The sequence below is a fragment of the Charadrius vociferus genome, unplaced genomic scaffold, assembly GCF_000708025.1.
Source record: "Charadrius vociferus isolate BGI_N301 unplaced genomic scaffold, ASM70802v2 scaffold32, whole genome shotgun sequence".
Taxonomy (NCBI): domain Eukaryota; kingdom Metazoa; phylum Chordata; class Aves; order Charadriiformes; family Charadriidae; genus Charadrius; species Charadrius vociferus.
Genome location: NW_009647856.1, coordinates 9,882,867 through 9,905,361, shown reverse-complemented (window position 1 = coordinate 9,905,361; position 22,495 = coordinate 9,882,867). Strand labels below are relative to the sequence as shown.

The window sequence follows — 22,495 nt, the reverse complement described above, 5'->3', positions numbered from 1 at the left end:
GGTAGGAGGAAGACAACCATGCATAGGAGAAACATCTCAGCTCTCCTGAAATCTGTAGATAGGTAAAACAAGGAGAAGGAAGGAAATAACCTACATTAATCACTAGGCTCCCTATCCCTGAACTTATGAACACCTTCCTTAGGTAAATTTACCAGCAGGTTTTTATTTTCTTGCTTTTGGACCACACACGTTGAGAGCAGGAGCTGAGGCTCAGACAGCCAGGCTCAGGGATCAGATACACAGCAGGCTTTGATCAATCGAAGATACATTTCTGTGATACACTGGTTGGATTTCATTCTCCGCTCTATTTCTGAACCTTTTCTGCAGATTTATGTATAACTGATTTTGTGAAATATATTCAATGAGTGTAAAAGATCAATGTATGACATATAATTTAGATTCCGAGTAGTTCACAGTATAAATTATTTGCTCCAGTGCCGGATTGTAGGGTCACCTCACATGTAAACCAGAATTGCTTCTCACTGAAATTTCCACTACTGGTAATGCCCCAGTACCTACAGCATCCTTGCAGGAGGTAGGCTGTCCCAATGGAATCTGAAGATGCCATAACACCTACAAAAGTGTCACGCTCAGACTCCAGTTACTTTTCCTATGAATGTGCATGAACAAAGTGTATCGCGGTGCAAACAGCTCATACAAACTGTTTCACTTATGGAGATACTGGCTTGAGCCTGAACTTCTCAGCTCAGGAGCTGTTCGTCAGCCTGCTGGGTCTCATCGCTCATCCCAGACAAATGTCTTTGGAGGCTGCACAGAAGTGCGGGGTGGGGTTCAGGTGCAGAATCAGACACCTACATGCAGGTGTCTCCATGTGTGCTGGGTGTCTGAGCTCTGATTGCAGCCAGCAGAGACCCAGGCATGGCTCAACTACATGAATAGAGGCATCCAGGGAAGTGATGGAGTTGCCATCCCTGGAGGTATTTAAAAGATGGGTGGACATGGTGCTGAGGGTCATGGTTTAGTGGTGGTTTTGGCAGTGTTAGGTTGATGGTTGGACGCAATGATCTTAAAGGTCCTTCCAACATAGACAATTCTATGATTCTGTGATTCTATCCTGGGTCACCTGAGCTGCTCTGATGTAGGCAAGACATCCAGTGGGGCTGGCTGATCTGCTGCAGGATCCTCAGGGACACCCGCACCCATATGGGCCAGCAGCCAGAGGCCAGGCAGGTTCCCCAAGGGCATCTCCAGTGGCTCTGGACACCTGAACACATGTAACCAGATCCCACCGCAGACCACTGCGCAGTGCCTGGTATCATTGTGGACTTCAGCTCCTGTCATCTCCAGCTGCAATAGCACTCACTTGTGCCAGCTGTGTTGCTCAGTGAGGTAGGAGAATGTTTTGCTTTTAGGAGGACAAGGTAGGAACATCACTCACACCCCCCTTTGCTGGACAGCCCCTGCAGTCCCAGGTCCCCTGCCCCGATGGACTTTTGCTCCTCAGTTCAAATGCTGACACAGACCACAGATGGGGTTTCACCAGTGTTATTTCAGGTTGAGGCACCTCTGCAGACACCTCTGGGCTTGCTCATAGGGCTTCCTCTGATTCGCTCAAGCACCTCCTCATGCCTGCTGCGGCTTGAAACCACACTCACCCTTGCCACTACCTGTCCCGTGCCCTGCCACCCCTGCTTTCCACGCTCTGCTGGAATCCCCCACTCCCCGACCACCCCCATGAGTCACCCCTCCATCAGCTCCCTGGGCTCTCCCCAGGACCTTTTCCCCTGGCAGTACCCAGAAACATTCTCCCTTCCACAGCAATCATGTAAAATACATAGGAAGCCAAAAAAAAAAAAAAAAAAAAAAAAAAGAATCACCTTGGAGGCTGCCTTCCAGCAGATATCAGAGGTGTCTCAGTGTCTCACACAGCACCCCAGCTTGGAGCTGAGCAGAGGGCTGCCCCAGCCCCATGGTCCCCAGCTCCAGGAGCATCCTCCCAGGCAGCTTTCGGCTGTGATTTACTCTGGTTTCTGCTGCCCCTGGCTATGAACGGGGAATATGGATACAGCCCTTTGGTGAGCCCATAGCCAGTCCATGCCTGGAGCGTGTGGCCCCCTGGTGGGGTGGGAAGCTTCTCTGTCCACTGTGAAGATACAGCTGCGCTGAGATGGGAAGGTAATCTCACAGTTTGCTCTGTGTTCGTCCATCTTTGGGGAGAGCTCTGGGCACTAGTGGGTTGCTGGGATTTTAGACACGAAGGAAAAATGATGTTGCCCAGGAGCTGTGAGGGGATTCTGGGAGTTAAGACCCATGAGACCTATGGCTCATGGCATCGGCCGCTGGGGTTGTTCGAACGGGCACGCATCTTACAGGGGGCCCTGCCACTGCCTAAGCTCGCTTCACTGCTAAGGGCTGGATCATGGAGTTTGCTTAGTCCTTTTCAAAATGCACCAGTGGTTCAAACTCCTTGAACTGAACATGTTGTCACAATCAGTCCAAAAAAAAAAAGAAGGAAAACAAGAAAATCAAGAAAGTGGCATCATCTGGCCTCTGCTTGAGAAAGCAGCTGGGCAAACCTCCTTTGCTGCATCCAGATTTTGTGCAGCTATAACATTTTGCAAGACTACATACAATATGCTCATTTGTAAAGCTCTCCAGGAGTGTCTCTGGTTGCCACATGGGGAAGGCAGTCTGGGAGCACCTTACTGGGGCTTTGCCATCTTCTGGGCAAAGGAGATGCCATCTCCACCTGCTGAGTCAGACACACTGAAGCTATTGGATTTGCCTCTCTCTTGCCTGGAAGCAGCAAATGTACCGTGTGTGGCCCTGAGTGAAATGCATGCTGTTTGTGGCTCTGCCAAGCTGACCTCCTAGATGATTGTCCAGGGGGAGTGCACATCTCTTAATCTCACCCTGCAGGAACAGGCTTTTTTCTCGGGAATGAAGGTCAAAGCCATAGAGTCTCGCAGGAGGTCCCACTGGGGATTTCCTGTCTTCAGTTAAATGTGGATCTATAGAAAGGAAAAGAAAAAATATCATTCCACTAACCTAACTGCTTTATCTTGCCGGGAGCTATTAGAAGAGAGGAATGTTCAGTGTATTGCAAAACAAACATCATCTCTATTTTCGCATGTTATGCATTGCTGTTGCAAGGTCACCAAATAATCTGGAAAGCCTGGAGACTTCAAAAACAATTCTCTCTCTTGGTTCCTCATCCAAATATGTGAAATATTATTGTTGACCGGTTAAACCGAGGAACAATGAATAATGGATCTTTGCATCTCTCCAGCATCTTCTGTCCGATCTTTAGTGCCCTTTCTTGAATCAAAGGGCTAAAATCACGGTCAGCAATTCCTAGAGCAAAACCCAGTGTGGGATAGGCAGAAGGGCCGTGAATATATGAACTAAAGGTTTGAGACAGCAGAAAAGTCTATTGAAAGCTTATAAAAGGGGAATAGCACCATCAAAACAACTGGGTCATTGAACATATTTGCATAGAGGTAGCAAATGAATAGAAGGGGAAGAGGAAAAAATTCTACCAGATCAGCTGTAAACTGGGCTTGGAGGAAACCTTCAGCACGAAGGAAAATGGAGATCACATTTTAAACTGGGGAAGAGGAAAAACAAGTGCTAACACTGCCCGTGCCGAGTTCACGCTGAAAGGCTTTATGCTGCATCTGTACGATTTTACATAACTCCTGGGATATTTGCTGGGAAGGCTTTTTTTTTCCACCTGCCATAATGATATCAGTGAGACAATTATTTCCAGATCCAAGACGCCGGGTCTCCTGCTATGAACTAATGTTTGCTTTCTAAGCATCACATTGGCTTCTGTAAAGTACTTATAATGTAAATTCGCACTCTGTTTCTGACAAATTACACAACCGCATCTCTTTCACCAGTTGTGTTACCTGAATCTAATTTCTTTCTGAATAACCTGCTCACATTTTCTTCATTCAGTAAATGAAGACTTGTTTTAACAAATTGCTACGTGCAAAAATGGTAAACAGTAATTTACTCCTGGGGCTTTGAGATCATACTCTGAATGGTGGGAGCACTGCAGTGGGACTCAGACTGGATTACGAAGTCACCCCAGTGCCCCTGTTTCCAATCCATAAAACAAAGATAAAATTATCTTCATTTTACTGTGCACTGTGAGCTAAGGCTAAAAAGAAGAGTATAAAACCCTTCAGTTTTGTTATTTTCCTCTTAATCTGCCCTAAATCAGAACTTTATCGAGGATTGAGGGAGTTTGAGCAGCACAAAACCACTAAAAATTGGAGGAGAGAGAAACCTCTGGTTTTGAGCAAAGCGAGCTGGAAAACAGGGCTACTCATGCACAGGAAATTTTGTCATTTCAAAATATGGTTTCAGTCTGAATCAGAACAAAACCCCAAGAGTTTCCAAATTCCCCTTGAAATGGAAATTCTGAGAATTTCGGTCTGGAAACGCTGAAGCAGAGTGTTTCTGATGCCCGCCTCCCGCCCCAGACCTGCTGAGCAAAATCGATTTTCTCATCAGCTTGCGGTGGTGACGCCACCAGCTTCCCTGAGGAGGTGGGAGGTTTCCTGGGGACACCTATGGTGACATCTTCCCGGGAGCCTCTCTGAGGATTGCTGGGCTCTGAGCATTGTTCTTGGGGCCCTCATCCCTGCTGGACTTCTTGGGTGTTGCACAGTTGGGTCCTGGAGGTACATCAGGTGGTGGAAAGGGCTGTGTTGGGAAGACGTGGGAAGGTGGAGGCTGTCAGCAGGGTAGAAGAACCAGTTTCATTTCTTGCAAAATGCCCAAACCATTTATGCAGCAGCACTTTGCCCTGCAGCCACGGACTGCACCCTCCTCCCACATGGACCTCCCCACTATTGGGATGACACCTCTGGAGTCTCTTGACAGAAAGTCATATTTGGTATAAGCATGAATGCTGCAGCTTTAAAAATGAAATTTAGTTAGGGAGTTTCTTCCCTGAATTTCTTCTGCAGAAAGACTGGAGGAGAAAATAATTACAGAATTAGAGATCTGGAAATGACTGGTGGAGCTGGTGCTCGCTGGTGTCCTAAAGTCTTTGCTCACATGCCTTTATACTCCCCAGGTGAGCACATATTTGCCCTGCCACGCTGTTATTCCTATAGAAAAAGTAAAAACGAATCTAGAAAATGTGTAGGTGGCTGCAGTGTTAAGGCTGTGAGTGAGAGGCAGATCTGTACTCTTTCACTGCCTCCCTGCGCTCCTCAACCTCGCCTTACATCTGCTGTCTACATTGTCTAACACACGGGCCATTTTTGGCCACTGTACATAAGTTCCCCACTTATTATTGTTTCTTATTTGTCATTGCAACCCCCAAAAATGCTTAAATTTAAACTTAAAAAATATTTTGTCTTAAGGTGGTGGGAAATATTTTTATTAGGTTTCTTGAGCGGTGCATTTACAGAGGTGAGTGACAGATTCTGCAAGTCTTCATGATTTCTAGGGCTGGGATCCAGCCCGTCTTATAGTAGGTGTTTACAAGGGAAGGGGGGTAATTCTGCAGGCTGGGCACAAACAAATTGTGCTGCTTGGCTTTCAGCTACCAGTGCAGAGGAGGACAGACCTCCCATAGATCTCATGTTGTAGCTTCCAGCCCTATGTAGATGTCTCTGACACCCCTGGGTGTCTCAGATACCTGTCTTTAGGCAACCTGATCAATCTGTAGGGGTTTCCACGTGAGCTGCTGTCTGAGCTCCTAGGAGAGTCAATGGAGATCTAGTTGATGTGGTCCATGGGGTCTGGAAAACTATTCAACCTGGGTGGACACCTGCATTTGATAGCTGAGTTTCTCTTGTCTCCACTGTGGTGGGACCAGCTCACATGCAGACATCTAGATGAAGGCACATGTGATGACGCACTGCAATGTGCAGACTGACTCTTACACTGCAGACTTCTGGAAAAACACATTTTCTCACACTTTGGTTCGTGGCCATGGTATAGGAGTACGTGTATTTCCATCCCTTGAGGAGGGTTAGGATTAAGAGAGCTCCACTACCCTCAGATTGTAAAAATCTGTTAATTGCTTCCATTATCTATTTTGGTGACATCATTGCCAGAGATATTGCCCAAATATTTTTAGTTTCCCCCTGCATTTTAAAGGTTAGCTGTGATAGCAGATGTATGATGTAAGTTTTAGCACAGGTCTTTAGAATAAACCTTCCTGTGACACATTTCTGAGTTCGGCATGCTTTTTGTTAAAATGAGAGGGTAGTGGAAAATAAATCATGTATTTTTCAAAGTTTAGATCAATAGCAAGAAGAACACGCTACCTTTCAAACATCCAGAACAATTTACTGTTATAGTTTATTAGTTGTTCCATGCTGAGAAAGTCAAAGTCTACAAAATAAAAATATCAACCACCACATCTCATGTAAAACAAGTGACAGTGGCCATGGAGAAAGCACAGCAGTGATGGTCCCCTTTTGGCCACAGCCTCTTCCCGTGGTAGTGGTTTGCTCCCAGGAATGGTCCTACTGGTTTCCACGTGCTCTCTGCATGCTGTGTTGAAGGATCAAGCCTCAGATATACAAACACTTCCCCAGAGGGCCATCAAGCTCTACCGAGAGGTAAAATACAGCTCAAGGGCGAGTTATAGCTTCCCGATAAAGTATGTATACAGCTTGCGTGCTGGAGGTCACTTGGGTTCAGCCTTTCTGTGTAGACATTAATAGCTAGAAAAACTAAACTCCATAATAGTTGTCCAGTCTGTAACCCACTATTGCTTACAGGTCCCTTACCAGCAGTGTGTCTCCCTTAATTTCCAAGAAATAAAGGCAAAATGTGGAGAGAGAGCCCCTGAGCCAACCTGGCTAGGGAAAGGAGAAAAAAACAGTGGAGCAGTAGGAGATGTATGACTCTGCTCTTGTTATCTGCATAAAAAATGTGCATGTTAGGAGCAGATGAAATATGAGCCTTTTCCAGTGAAATGCCCTGAGCAGGACAAGCCATGCCTAACTGCAGTGCTTAATGGAGGTATGATAGCAATAAGTAACGAGCATCACCCAAATGAAGCAGAAGAGCTTAGTACCACTGCTTGCAGCCTTCAAAACAGTTGACAGGTGTGAAAACCTGTCATCTATTGCATAAATACAGATTGTTGTTTGCTCCCATACAAAATAACAGCATGTAATAGACCATTACACATCCATCTTTATAAAGATACATAGTACAAATAAGTCCTATTCCAACAGGAATAAAAAAAGCCATGGGAAGTATAAATATCAAGGCTATGGAGTGAGAACAACTCAGAGGAATACAAATCAGGAAAGAAATGTCACACACACACTACCACAAAATAGAAAACTACGCTAAGATCTCATGCCCCCTGAATTGTAAGGAAGGGATTCATCCCGTTTTGCTTTTGACGTATGCTATGTAAACATCTGTAGCTAATCTGGTCAATCTGAGCATCATTTACAGTCAATGCAGAGAAACAGGTGCCTTTAGACCACGAGTCATTTGGCCTGCATATACATATATATGTGCATATATATATATGTGGCAGAAATATGCACATACACACACATATATAGTCAATGGGGTGAGATGAACTGCTCTAAAGGGACCTGTTTCTTCCCATTGTCAGACCCAGATGCTTGCATTTTGTCAGATGAACCCCATCCTACCAGGCTGAATGTGGCTAAAAAGTGGCAGAAGACTATTCAAACTTCACAAATTCCCAATAATATAAGTCCATGTCAAGTATCGTGTATGCTTGAGTCTGTCCTCAAATGCCCTTGCGCTGGGTTCTTTGGTGCTCTGCAGCTACGAAAGGAGCTGTCAAATTAATCAGCTGCCACAATCTGCAGCATCCTTCTCTGAGCTGGAGGAATAATGTAGTAACTGTTGTGGAAGGGGATAGTCCAAAAAAATTGGGAAGAGGGGGGTGATGACAAATGCATCTGTATACTGAAACATGAGGGAGTCTGTTAAGATTCTCAGCTTACGTGCAAAGGGTAAATGGGTTTAATTTCATTTTCCAAAAGAAACAATGTGAGGAGGAGAAAAGTGTGACCGGGTTTGACCTATGTGGGGGGCAGGGGACATCAGGTGTCCAGCATCTCTCTTTGTGGGGAAGGCGGTGTGTGGGCTGTAGTAACGGTGCCATCATCTAGTGTGCTTGGGCGAGCGGTCCATATGTACGCCTGGTCGCTTGGGAGAGGCTGCAGTTATATTAGCAATACATCTGCTATATGGTAGGAGGAGGAGAAGTGTTTCTGGGAAGCAGTTTCAGGCAGGGCTCCTTCCCCATCTGTCAGTGATGGGGTGCACTCCTTCCACCCATACTCTGTAGGTGGAAAGTCACTCTGTCCCCATAAGAATTAAACCATAATATCTTCTGCCTCCTTCACGCTTTGTATTTGAGTGTCCAGGCTTTCTCCTTGTTTGCCACTGCTGGTCTTAGAGTCACGGGTGCAATCTGGTTTCTTCTGTGGCAAGGTATCGATTTCATGAGTATGGATCTGAACGCTGCAATTCCCCGAGAAGTCTTCTCTACAACAGGAAAAAGACTTTACTACATCTGGGTAGCAAAGTTTTCTATGGCAGGTTTTCTACGGCTTCTTCTATAGTTACTGTGAGAAACTACCCAGTACTTTTTGCTGAAGACACAACTTCGGATCTCAGTTACTATTTCATCTGGTATTGGCTGTTTTATCACTTGTTCCACCACAGGGCCAGTGAAATGTAGATAATTCTTGCCAATTTTTCACCTGTCATATTCTCAGAAGTCCCACAATGGCCCAGGCAATCTGCATCACGGTTGACCATCTTCACTAAAACATGTTTCAAAGCATCGTCTACGCTTTCTGTGGCTTTATCCTACTGTGAACTGGCAAAAAAGCACTGCTGATGTGGTTTCACAAGGTCATCCTTTTTGAGAAAAATCCCCATTCAGCAGAGAACCAGAGCCCATCAGTGATTAGCAAGGAACACGAAGAGAAATGGGGATGAGGATTAGCAATGAGAGAGCAGAAAAGGAGAACTCCCCAGTGTCAAATAGGGACATCGTGGATTAACTAGGCTGGGGAGCCTGTGAACAGGAACAGCCTTTGCGCATCTCAGTGTAGTAATAGAAACAGCGAGGAGGGCAGCCTGAAATAAGTCTGAAGTACAAAGTTGTCATGACACCGCTGAGAAATCAGGGGGATGAAGGAAGAAGAATTACGTGGTAGTGGTGGCAGATGCTCCACCAGACTTCCCACAGGTTAGCCAGAGAGAAAAAGACTGATGGCAGAATTGATCTGAAACAAACATATTTGCATAATTAACCTTAATTTCCCCATGGGATTCATTTTCCACCCATTATTTGAACTGCCTTTCTCAGTTCCACAATGGCTGGGACAAAGTTTGCTTTTTGATTTCAAGAGCTCTCATTCCTCCTTTTCTTGTGCCAGTAATTAATAGCTGAACAAGATACCCCATAATCCAGGATCATTCATTTAAAACCAAAGAAGGTATTCAGAAATCGAAGCAGTGCAATAGTGAGATGGCTGTTCCAGTTGATAGCTCTTCCATTTTTTTGTTTTCAGGTTTTCACATTTTCCTGGTTCCTTCCCACTTACTGTATTCTCTGCGTGGCGAGTCACATAAAAAAAGACAGCTGTTAAAATAGAAAACAAACATGGTTAGCACCTGGCATTATCTTAATTATTGCAGTTACTCCAACTGGGAGAGAAGGGCAAGACAAGGGGTCATCTTGCCCCTATGCCCAGAGGCAAGAGTTCTTCGATGTTGTCCCATTGCTTTGCTCTCTGGGGCAAACAAGACCCAGTCAGAGAGGACCTGGGCAACTAAAGAGCAACCACGGCCAAATAACCAGGGGCTACTGATGCCGTGGTCTTTGGCATAGTTTGCAATACTCCTTCCTTTGCTTTATCTCGCTCCATTATTCCTCCTTATTACGATGTGCACTACAGTTGTCAGCAGACTCCAGCTGGAATCAAGAGCCCGTGTACAAAGTCTTGAGTATATGCACAGTAAGAGACAATTTCTATTTTAGCAGCTAATTGTTGAATGGAAGATGGGGACGGGGGAGAAGAAAATCTCTTCAGACTGATCTAAATGCATCAGTTTAGCTGTAAGAAGATATTTTATTTCCCTGTTCTTTTTTTACTCCTTTGAAAATATCAGAAACACGTCATTTAAATATTTACATTTTCCCTGTTTTCCAGTTATTCAGTTATCCAAGTTATTCACTGAATTCACAGAAAGTCTCAGAGAAAGAATCTGAAATTGCTTCATTTAAAACTAGGCTTCTGATTGTTCTATTTTCTTTTACCTCCACTATGAGTTTTTTAAAACCTCTTCATAAAAAGCTTAAGTGCTTAAACAGTCTCTATTTACACTTTCTTCACTGACATTTCACCCAACACATGGGCATAGGTATGTCTTGCAGTATATTTATTAGCTCTTAGGACAGAGATGGATCTCTCCGCTAGAACAGCAAATTGAAAGGCAAAGTAACTGCTCAGTGGGATGGGGTCAAATCTGAGTCCAATTAACAGAATGGCATACCTGTCACTGGCAGTATCACAGATGAGGAAAAGGATGGATGAGTCGAACCTATGAAGAGAAAGAAATTCTTGATTTTGTATCGATTTGGTCTTCCGGCAAAGAGCATCAAAGCAGTGACAAGGATAGAGTCAGGCTAGGTCTGACAGCTCTCCCTCTGCACAGCAGACTTAATAATTGCCATGTTTGTTTCTTGGTCATCAATAGATGTTTCCTGCCTGGATATCAAAATATGTGCTGATCTGATATCTGTTAATGGTGAGCATGAAGTGAACTGTGTCTTCCAGGGAACGGGATCCAGCTAAGATCTTTATTTCATGTGAGATGATTGGGAAGGATGACTTTCAAGGTGCCAAGCTAAGATTTGGAAACATGGCTTCAAACAGGAACTCTCTTTTCCCCAGAAATGTAACACAAAACTTCCTTGGTGCAAGAAATTCATTGAATTTCTCCCTTACCCTGAATAGGAAGCTCTGAACTTGAGCCAGGATCAGATATGGGCAGGTTTTAAGAAGAGGTCTTGTAACAGTGGTCTCTTGATGAATCTCTTTGTGCTGGATGCTGGGGCAAGAACTGAGGAAAAGGAGGATATTCCTTATCCAGCCCCATTAAAAGCATCACATCATAACAATAAGAAAGGTAACACTTTGGGGGAATAAATATTTGGTGCAGTAATTACAAAGACCTGACCTTGCTCGGGTGTGAGTGTACTTTTGCAGGAAACTGGAATTATTGTTCTGTTGAATTGAAGGCCAAGATGGCCTGTTTTGTCATCCAGTCTCATGTTTTTCATAATCCTAATTTTAAAATTTCAAATATTTGTAATCTCTGACTATTCAATAGGTTGTATCATCTTCTAGAACTGGTATGTTGAGGCATTATTTCCATCATAGCAAGAAGTTCCTTCATTCTGATAGTACCAAGTAAAATTTTCGATGGAAAAAAAAAATTACTGTCCTGAAGGAGGAGGAAATACCAAACAACAAATTGTGACTACTGTACCTGGAACACTCTGAACTGGGCACCACAGGGAAACAGATGGATCTATGAAGAAGGGAAGAAAGCCCTGGGTTAATGCTGAAATAGTGTATCCAGTGGGTAAGGTGATTAATTCTTACAGTCAGAGCAGCAACGAGAGGCAACTATGGCTAAGTGTCACCTGAAAGATTGCTCTGAAGGCAAAAGGACCCACCCAAACCATCCTGCACTACCCCATGGCCTGGGATAGGTCACCAGGGCTGGCTTTCATCTGACCTACCATTGCATAGATGTGACCTCTGAGATAGTCATCTGGGCTCTGCTACAGTCACTGGGGAGAAACAAGCCTTTAAAGTGTGCAATCCATCTCACGCTAAAATAGACTTGTGAAATTGGGCAGCTAACATCAACAACTGTTCCCCTCTGATGGTCATAAAGGCAGCCAAACTCAGATGTGGGCCTCTATGCAGTAGTTGTGTACAGTTCTGCAGGATTAATTTCCCTTTAAAAGCCCAACTACTGGTGAAAACCATTGTTTTTTTCCACTCACTGTTGGTAGGAAAAGTCATCTCGTGGTGACCTTGTACTGGCTCCCACCTCCATAAAATTCAGCCCACAGCACTCCCCTACCTCAGAGGAGGTCGGGAGGGTAATGAAAGCCTGAGGACTGTAGAGATGATGGACAGCTGGGTCCTTCCACGTACTACAGCTCTGCCTGCCACCCAGAGAGAGCCCAAGACCCTCAGTTCTTTCACAGACACTTAAGAAAGGGGCTCTGTTTTCTCTCTGCATATTGAACTTATGCATTGTAGAGTTAGGAGGGATGCCATCAGAAAAGGTAGGTAATTTGGGTGGGGTAGAGGCCATGAAGGTCGTCTTTTTCTTTCATTAACACATCTGAAGGCATAAAAGCAAGAAGCAGAGGTTCTGCAGCCTCACTTGAGAGCCCTGCTGGGTCCCTCAGCAGTGAAACTCAAGATGCCAGACCACAGTGGTGCATGTCCGGCTCAATCTGAGTCCATAAAGACTGCAGTGCAATATTGGTGGGCTTCTTGCTGTCTCTTTGTTCCAAACAGCAACCTGAGTATTAAATTAAGAACCGAGCCACATTACTTGGGTTTAGCTATGGACTAGCTAAATTCTGGATCCTAAAACCCTGAACAATCATGGGGGATGCTTACAACCTTTTGGAGTACCTTCCTGGAAGTGGCAATAGATGACCTATAGCTGCCAGGAGGAAGGAGAAAGAGAAAGGCTTATTCTACTATTTTCTTCCTAGTATATGACAGCATGGCTCTATCTGCTTACAAATTCCTGCAATTTTGCAATTAGTATGAAAGGACACTGAAGACAAAGTAGGTGGAGCTATGTCCTCACCAGGCACGTCATCTCCATCAGTCAGAGATGACATCTTCATCAGTGTCAGAGCCCTGAGGTCACTGATCTCTCCGTCCCAAACCCCAAGCAAGATCGATGAGCTGAGCTAGCAGGGTCTGGACCCTGCATGGATATGTCATGACACTGATGTGATGCCAAAACAACCATCTTACCTGGCTCAATCACCTGTGGCGGCCACTCGTCACTATAGCTGCTGTCATTGGTGCATTGCATGTCAAGGTGGGTCCAGATGATTTTGCCATTCACCTTCTTGCACGTGCGCGTGCCAGAGATGGGGGATCGCTTATCGTAACCGCTCTGGCATTTGAAATGTAACACTTGCCCCACGTAATACTGTTTGTTCAGGCTTAAAGAGGCATGTGGAATAGTCCTGGGAGGACCACAAAAATCTGCGGGATCACAAGGCAGCACATGGTTAAAGCAGATAGATTTTACCTACTGCTTTTGTTCTTGAAACAACATGATTTGTATTCTTACAAAATATAGACAAACAGGATATACCAAGCCTTCCTAATTTTTTGTTAGGATGTAAAGTAGTCATTTACACCATATCACTTGTTCAGCCAAGATATTATAGCAATTGTTTCTTTCTCTCTGTCTGTCAAAACAATTAAAAATTACTAATTGTTCTTATACTGCTTCCATGGAAATCAGTGGAAGAAGTAATGAATGAGCTCTTACTGACCTTTCTGGTCAAACTCTGAAAGGTTTTCTTGCTTCTGGGGTGCAGGGCTCTGTGTTATTCTTTCTGGCTTCTGTGTAAAATCTAACTCCATTGTGGGAGCCATTGACAACAAAATTTTCTCATCTGTGGGAAAAGTTATATTTGCTCAATTACAGCAGGACAAATAGCAGAGCAAAGCCAAAGCACTCAAACTTTTAGAGGCAGGATAGAAGTGTTGCAAGTTCTAATTTGCAAAGATAAGCGCAAAAGATAATTTGTTAGAGCAATGCCCAGATGTGTCTTATACTGACTAACTCATTGGAAAAACACCCCTCTACAGGTGTCGAAAAAGGATAATAATTACTTACCAATGCATTCAAATTTCTTGTAGACCCAAGAAGCAACCTGCTGTATACTCTGACACCGAATTCCTGGGTACTGGCCACCTCTTCTCGTGTAGCCCCTGTCACATTCATAATACAGTTTGGTCCCCACTGGATACGCTTCAGCAGTAACATCAGCAAATTTGGTCCTTGGAAGAGCTGGGCATTTTTCTGCAAACAGAAAACCTGAGAATCAGGACAGCCTGTGCATCTGCTTTATTCACAGAGGGCTTCCCACATTTTTCTGTCTTATCAATACCAGGTCATGCTCAGAGCTCAGTGAAGTAAGCCTAATTCTGCCCCCAGCCGCAGGGCTAAAATCACAGTTGAGGGAAGAAACTGGATATCGCAAAGTGAACATGAGGGTAGCAAAGCTATGTTTATTGTCTTTAAGCCAAAGAAAGGCTCTCAGTGTCTGGTGAAACTATTAGCTATTTTAAGTGAACATTTTTTAATTTAATTTTAGAACAATCCCTCCATCCAAAATCTTCTTCACATTGGAGTTAGTTGTTGCCGTTGATTTTATAAGTATAGATTTGTTCGGGGTGCAGAAAAATCCCTTGGGAGTGTCTCCAACAAGTGACGTGAAGCTTGCATTTGTCTACACTTTTTTAATTAGGGGGGGCTGATTCGACTGCCTTGTGTTTCTTCTAGAGGAGAAAGGATGCTGGAGCAAGGATGTTGTGCAGCTTCTGCAGCAGCTGGGAGTGGTGGGGGGAGGCACCAGGCCCATCTGCCTGCTCCTGCCCCCCCTGCCTGAACCCAGCAGATGGGCAACATGAAACACTACCAACGTTTTCTTAATGAAGCTGTACACAATCATATTGTAGAGCTGCTGCCTGCACCAGAGTGTGCAGCCCTGAATCTACGGAGTGAGGCATAACACGCAAAACTATGTCAGTAAAAGTTGCAATCATCTATAAGAAAACATTGGAAATGGGAGTAGACTCTCAGTTCTGTCTGAGCACACCAAAGAGCAGCTTACTGTGAAATAAGTTTGCAAACCTAAATATAACTTGTCCCAAAACAAGGACGTGAAGTGCTGTGTCATCAGCAAATCACATCTAAATATACTTCTCAATCAGTTGGAATGAATTAAGTTAAATCATTTCAGTGCACTTGAAAAGCCCACTGAAGCTGAGCTGGAGACCTAGAAGTTGATAAAAGTGCTACTTAATGATTATTTAAGGCCTAAAGGCGGAGAAATTCAAACACAAAACAGGCTGGTTGCATGAGGGCTGGCATTCGGGATCTTTGGGTGCACGATCTGTGGCCCTTTATGCTTATGCATAATAGTAACAACGATTACGAGTAAAATTTCTTAGTCATCGTGTCTTCACATTTTCTGCAGCCATAATTAACGCAGCCTTAGCAACCAGCAAGAATGACTGCGAAAGGGCCTTGAATCCCCGATAGTTGTTCATCATTTGGCATCTGCCCTTGACTCCCAAAGTGCCTTCTCCTTGAAACAAAGCCATGCCTTGCCAACAGCAACCCAATCAGCGACTCCCAGACCCAGTCCTGCAATGCCCTTTTCTTTCAGAGCCACCCATCATTTTCTCGCTTTGATATGTTCTGCCCTTTTTACTTTTCATTATCTTTGTGCTTAGTAAAAGTCACAAAGTTTGAGGAAGGCAACAATGAAAAGCATTGTGAGCAGCTTAACAGCTAAGCTGTATAAGGGATATTTTAATCCTCTTGTATCTTTGTGTTATCAAAGGATTCGCCTTGTAAACTACATCAGACTGTGGCTTCGAGAGAAGCAACTGTACCCGAAATAGTTAACCACATGGTTTACCACAGACTGTCAGGGTGATTAAAATTAAAGAGTTATCAGATTAGCAGCAAGTTGAGATCACATACTCTCACTTTCCCTGAAAGCTAAAAGCATGTTTCCCTCAAGACTTCAAAAGCCTCTTTGAAGCAGACTGAAGATCTGAATCTCAGCACGAGGCTCTCAAACCTACAACTCTTTAGTCTCTTCTTAAGAAAACCCACAGCATTTAGCCTACTCATCATAAAGGGCAACTGTTGTTTTAATTGATGATCAAATGAAGTTAAGGTTCTTCTGAACTTGCACGTGTTAGATAAGGATTGTGCAGAAATGGTGCGTGGGGGGATGGCGAGCGACACCCATCAGTCTGGCACTCATGGATCAACTCATCCACATTGTAGCTGGATCTCATGCAACGCTCCTAGAATCCAGCCTTTTCATTTCATCTGCATCACTCAAATTCTTGTCTTCTCACATCTAAATCACCGTAGTATCTACTTCTTTGGCTTTTACAACCACATTCCTGTCTCTGATCTAGAAAGCATTTGGAAAGATGAATTTCCTAGGTCTCATTGTGGCCTTCTGTTTGCTTCCCTCTGTTGACTTCTAACTGCTTCACTGTCACATCAAATATTTTACTTCCATTTTCAAGAACTTTCTCCTTATCAACTGTCATATCCTTTCAAAACATTGGCTTCTCTTCCCATGCTAGACCTCCTCACCAACATATCTGATATCAAAGTCATCAGTTTTGGTGTTTATTGTTGTACCAGTCCTCACACTGGGAGGACCCTTGCACGAACACGGACATTTCAAGTTGCCATTATTCCTCTTCACTGTCTTTAAGTATCTTACAGATTTCAGAGGTGCTTTTCCTTAAGTAGTCTTTTACTCATCTTTCAAGACCAAATAGGCACTCAACATGCTGATCAGTATTACTTCTGTACCTTTTTGCCTTATATTTGGATCCTAAACTTCCTGCGTTGGTCAGCTATTTGTATCATGCCTAACACAAATGAATCCTAATTATCAGCCAGGAGTCCGGGCATTGTGGCAGTAGATGTGATAATAACTCCTGATAATGGCTACACACTCAGTGAACTCTCAGAATGGAAGCTATAATTTGGCCCAGAAGTGCTCCCAGTGCTTTGACATTTAGCAGCATCACAGGTTCAAGCTAATTGCTGTATTCAAACTACCGTCAGGGAAGAATAAGTATGCCCCAAAGCTGCAGAGGCCGTAGGTGGTGGCATACAGGTGTGCAGGGGTGCTTCATGGCACTGGACCTCCTGGCATAGTGTGGGATGTCTGTGCAGAAAGGAAGCAGAGCTGGTGAGGTCTGGATCGAATTGCCTACAGAGAATGACCTCTGGAGTGAATCATCCGTAGAACTTCATTCAGTCTTTGTGCCGGAGAAAACTGCATGGTTTGCCCCTAAAATATCAAAATCCCTGCCATGTGGGTGGTAACAGAGCCAAAGGATGGGAAGAAGCCAGGAAACTAGGGAATGGTAGTGTAGATCTACTCCTTGACTAGATTTCTGAATTTTTGCATTTGGGGGGGGGGGGTGAGAGCGGGGATAACTTTGCCTTTTTTTGCTGTTTTCCACGTGGTTGGGAATCAGTCTGTCAATTTGTTTGAGTTGATGAAAATATAAAATCTTCTGAAAGGCCTGCAAACCTAGGTGTAACCTGCCTTGTAGCCTCTGGTGACCCAGCTTTCTTCTAGATTCTGCATCCCTTCACAGCAAGTCCAGGCCTACACTCCTGCTAGTATTGGTTTAAAAGGCTGTCCTCACATCACCTTCAAGTCTTTTGTGGTTTTGTTTGCCTCCTCATTTTCCTTCCCCACATCCTCCAATTCTCCATGCACGTGACAAGGTGCTGTGTGTCCCCATCTCCTCCTCTTTCGAGCCCAATGTCTTTTGTCCTCCCTTGCCTTCATTCACAAGCTTCATCAGCTCCCACCTACCATTCTTATCTCCTACACCCCAAAAGTGCCCTGTGACTCAATTTCTTTGCCCTTAGAGGTACTAACATGATGTATTGAAATGGGCCAAACAGAGAGGTTGGTGTAATTGCATTCATGGGATTTAGCACTGCTATCCGTTGCAGAACTGCTAGAATGTGCAGCTCTCCTAAGGCAGCTGGGAATCCATATTTGTCCCTATATTAGTGGATTTTTGGTGCCTACAGCATTTCTGGAAATTCTGACACTGGTTTCAAATATTATCGTATAGTGGATGGACACACGCCCTTGGAATTAGAAGGAGACTAGTGAATTCAGATGATAGACATCTGTGAAGCATAAACATTAAGAAGTAGTTATTGCATCTTCTGGTGTGCTCCCAAAATTAAGTTTGTTAAGTTTTCTGAGTCCTGGAAGCCACTCCTTGTGATCTGAGCCACAAGATAGGTGGGATTCCTGCTATTCCTGCTTAAGCAACAGTGCCTGATGCCATTTGAGGTGTCTTAGGGCATCTGGTGCTTCCACATAAGCTGTCAGATATCACATAGGAGTTATTGGAGGCTGGTGCCAAGCAGAATACCTTGCCATGCCCTGTCTTTTGCAAGTTCATTGCCATGTGCTAAATAAAGCTTAACTGTCTTTGGTTACCCTCATCATCTAGCATCGTTATTCGTGCTCAGGGGAAAGAAACCCCTTAGCTAAATCACCATCAGTTTCTTCGATGCTTGGGTTTCTTCCCTGAGGTTTCTGATTCAAATACATGACCCAACACAAAACTGCTCATAGTAGCTGTGCCAGTAGGATTAAGATTTATGAAGCTCTCCAGTCTATTTCTCTTCCATGTCTGAGTTGTTAGAGCAGTGTTAGACAAGGCATCAGAACACCACCTTTTGTCCAGAAGAAATGAATGAGGAAAATTTCTTACAGGTATTTTTAGTATTAGGTAAACGCAGACAATGAGTCATGCCACAATAACCTAAACTCAGAATTTCCTCTGTCATGTGGCTGTGTGTCACCAGCGCTGACATTATTCTGATGTCAAGTTAAAACGGCAACATGCAAAACCAGGACAATTTTCCCCTAAATACAAAGGCGGTAAGATGGGATCGGTAGGAAACCAGCTGTTCTGAAGATCTGGATAGAAGCAGTGGAAGAAACCAGGCAGTTCACACACCTGCCCAGTTCAGAGGTGAAGAGAGCCTTTCCCCAGAGACACCAAGAAATCAAACCACGCAAAAATGAAGACATTTTCCCCGATGTCCCTGAAAAGCTAATTCAGCCCTGGGGGTTCGTATCCTGTCTGAAGCTGCGTGCCTTCTAAATAGAGCAGGTCTCCTGAAGGTGAAACTGATATGGGTGAAGAGAAGGAATTGATACCAGCAACTGGACTGAAATGGTAATGAACTTTTTCTAACTTCAAAACTTTTTCCCAAAGGGTCCGTTAACAAGCTAGCTACAGCTCTGCCTGCTTCTTTCCCCTCTGATTAGTGTCATTTACTGTCTGTGTGGATTTGTAAGCTGGCAACAGATCTCAGCTCCGGGGCTGGGGTGCAGACCTAAAGTTTATGGTAATTGGCCTGTGAGATTTTGTTTAGCTGTACTGTAGGTTACACAGAGCTTATCTTACAAAGTTATCTTAGTAGTAATGAATCTGCGATTTAAGTGACAGAAATGCAATGCAGATGAAATCACCAGGCACAAGATTTAACACAAACAGCAACGGAGGAGAGATCAGCCTCATGGGGCAGGAGATGGGTTTTAATGTTTCTAGCAGTGGAGAAGAGGCATGTCCTATTCTAAGGACTAGGCAGTTCAATGCCTGCTGAGTTTGCTGTACCGGTACATGTCTCTGTCGGAAAGACAGCGTAAAATAAAATGTAATATGAACTGGCAGGAGCTGTCCCATTAACCCTTTGTAGGACCGTAGGAAATCAGGTCTGGGAGTGAGGCACTTCTCTTATCTCTTGGCTTAATCAATGCTAACCAGCTGTGTGCCGTTGACCTAGGCAGTGGAATCTAATGCAAAAATATTTCCATATACAGCAAGGCTAGAGTTGGTTTGACAGAGAACTAAGCTTTCTCATGCTAAGCATAATTTAGCCTCAGGAACCTGCCTTCTTAGCTCCTTCTGTAGGAAGCGGAGCTGGGTAGACCTCTCTAGAGGACAGCAAACTCCTAACTTAAGTTCCCCAGAGCAATGCTTACAGGCGCTTCTCTCTTTTTATCAGCTCCAGTGGTGGTAGAATGCTCTTACATGCTCACATCAGTAATTACTGTGGTTTACCTAATGCACTGATACCACTTTAAAGCTCACTTTGCTGTAAGTTCCCAGCAAAGCAGCTTGCAGAGGTTGTCGTGTCTTCCGCTCACCTAGATGTTTCTTGACTGAACATCTGTCTGTCCTTTTCCTAAACACGACTATCCCCATTAATCACTGATTTACTCCTGTTTTAAGGCATGGACTGAGTGCCACCCAGCCAACAGAAAGCAGACATTTCAATTCCCTGTGTAGTCACTAGAAAGAGACTCAGAGGACATGACTCACTGCACTGTTATCTGCAATCTGGTAGATTAACTGTGTCCTGAAAGTGCTACTTTCTCTCCCCTGGCTATACATGTGGTCCACCAGTCCAGTTCGGCGGAAATGTTGATGCTGCAGAGGGCTGAAATTAAGTGAGATGAAACTCACACCCGCCTGGGCAGAGAGGCTGGGCTGGGGACTTGGACTGCAAATGTGGAATTGGAAGACGGAGCATTAGGAAAGAGGTAGAGTGTTTCCTAAGGCAGGGAGAGGGAGGAAAATTAGCCTAAACGCAGTGCACTGCATAGAAAATGTACGAATTGGGGAATGGAGAACATTTGTTTTTCTTATTCTGTTGTTTCTGGGTGTTTATAACCTTCTTGGTTCTGTGGTAAAGCCACAGAGCTCAAACTCTTTAAGGGCAACCACTGCACATGGTATGGTAGCAGAACACATGTCTGGTTTTGAGAATATCATACGTGAAAGCCTTGTTTTGGTGTGTGACATTTGGGTTTTGAATAGGTTTGGCTACATTTTTGCTTAAATCTGTGACTTCAGTAACACCCGCCTCTTCAGTATTTTCATCTAAAGGGAAAAACACGTTACTGAGAAAGAAAATTGGCTTTTTAAACAGCAGCAGAAATTCAGATCCTTTCCTTTGGCTAGAACTTTCTCAGCCTTGCCTTTTGTTGGGTTGGAAGGGCAGTACAGAATATCCTCCCTGAAAATAATTGAACTGGAGAAGAAGCATGTGTCCCAGTCTTGGGTAACAGTGAAAAAAGGTCTGGTGGGACTCTTCTGATTTCAAATGTGACTTTAGGACCCATCTCATTTGACTTGTGGCCTTAGCATGGTCATTGAGCTTTTTGCTGGAGCTCTCAAGAGTGGGATGGAAATTATTTGTTAATGTTGATGATTTTTCTGCCCTTGTAACGCATGAAACGTTTTTCCAAATAAAGAGGGCTATATATTCTTTGTCTGGGGGATTCCCCTTTAGAAATGGAGAACATGAAGAAAAATAGCAGATGACAGAGTGCTGCTACCCTGGCAGGGCTGAGGAACAGGGAGTCAAGTGAAGAAAGCGAAGGACTTGGGAAATGTGAGTTTTGGAGAAGCATTGGAGGAGATGGAGCAAGGACTCAGTAAGCCAAGGTTGTTCCAAGATTCAGAACCGGGGTCAGGAGATGGAAACCATGGGTAGAAAGAATCCAAAAGCTGGGTTTTCAAGGTACAATTAATGCAACACCAAAACCAGGAGAGACAAAGCTGAACATCGAGGAAGAAAGCAGGGAGACCAAAATTGCAACACTATGAAGGCAATAAGTAGTAGCTTTCTAGCTGCAGCTAAAGAATGGAGTTTTTGCTGTGACAAAAGGGAAGGACATAACATCTCATATCTGATGAGGTGGGGAGAAGATTTCTCCGTCTGACAGCAGAAGCAGATACTGCAGGATCTCCGTCCGTAACATGTGCTTTTCCTCAGCGGGATCACAATTTTAACAATTTTTTTTTTATTATTTATTGTAGCTGTACGTTGGGCACTTTGCTGCTGGGAGCCACTGCAGCTGCAGGGTTTCGAAAAGTATTTGCTCTCTGGTTGACCTTACAAGAAACACTCGTATATGTTTGACAACTTTAATTTATTCCGCATTGCATTTCAAATCCATGGGAGCGAGCACTAATATGCAAGTATAATGGGAAAGAAATTCCTCTCATTTAAATGACTGAGTTCTGGTACCCATCTTGTGTGAATGAAATTCAGTTGAATGAAATTCTTTTGTGAGTTTTAATCCTTTCCAGGTTTAACTTGCAAATCTATTCAGTGTACTCCTGTAAGACGAATAGCAAGATGGAAAGGTCGTAGGAGCACAGACCAGCTTTTATCTTGTATTTGACCCTCACCTAGCATACTTCAAGACTCATCCATGCCTGCATCTTCTAGGCACTGCTGCTGTGCTGAGTAAATGAGATAAATGTGATGCTCTTCATGAGAAAATCAGCATTTCTCTTATCCTTTTTAGCACTAAGGTGTAGTTTAATTTTTACTAAATGAATGATCATCCCATGTCTTAGTTTCCCCAGATATGTATCAGAGGACTTTGCCCTCTCAAAGCACTTTGAGATCGATCAGTGAAACTGTTCCATAAAACAAAGGCTTTTTATTTTCTTTTTTTCCCTAATTTTATTTATTCCTGATAGTGCATTTTGCCAGAAACCCTCTTGCAAACAACTTCTAGGATCTATTTACTAAGCTGAACTTGCAGTGCTGGGACGAGCTGAAAAGACTAAGGCAAAATAGCATCGTATGACAT

At 44.0% G+C, this 22,495-nt stretch overlaps 1 protein-coding gene across 1 annotated transcript in view; it reads right to left on the bottom strand.

Annotated features, from left to right (window-relative positions):
• Nucleotides 1-4,103: 4,103 nt before the first annotated feature.
• LOC104284656 (interleukin-2 receptor subunit alpha-like) overlaps nucleotides 4,104-22,495 on the bottom strand; it is a 20,017-nt gene continuing 1,625 nt past the window's right edge. Inside the window, exons 2-6 of the mRNA XM_009883016.1 lie at nucleotides 13,906-14,091; nucleotides 13,559-13,681; nucleotides 13,026-13,262; nucleotides 10,501-10,548; nucleotides 4,104-4,180 (exon numbers count right to left, since the gene is read on the bottom strand). Coding sequence (XP_009881318.1) covers nucleotides 4,104-4,180; nucleotides 10,501-10,548; nucleotides 13,026-13,262; nucleotides 13,559-13,681; nucleotides 13,906-14,091 — 671 coding nt within the window. The remainder of the gene's footprint in view (nucleotides 4,181-10,500; nucleotides 10,549-13,025; nucleotides 13,263-13,558; nucleotides 13,682-13,905; nucleotides 14,092-22,495) is intronic.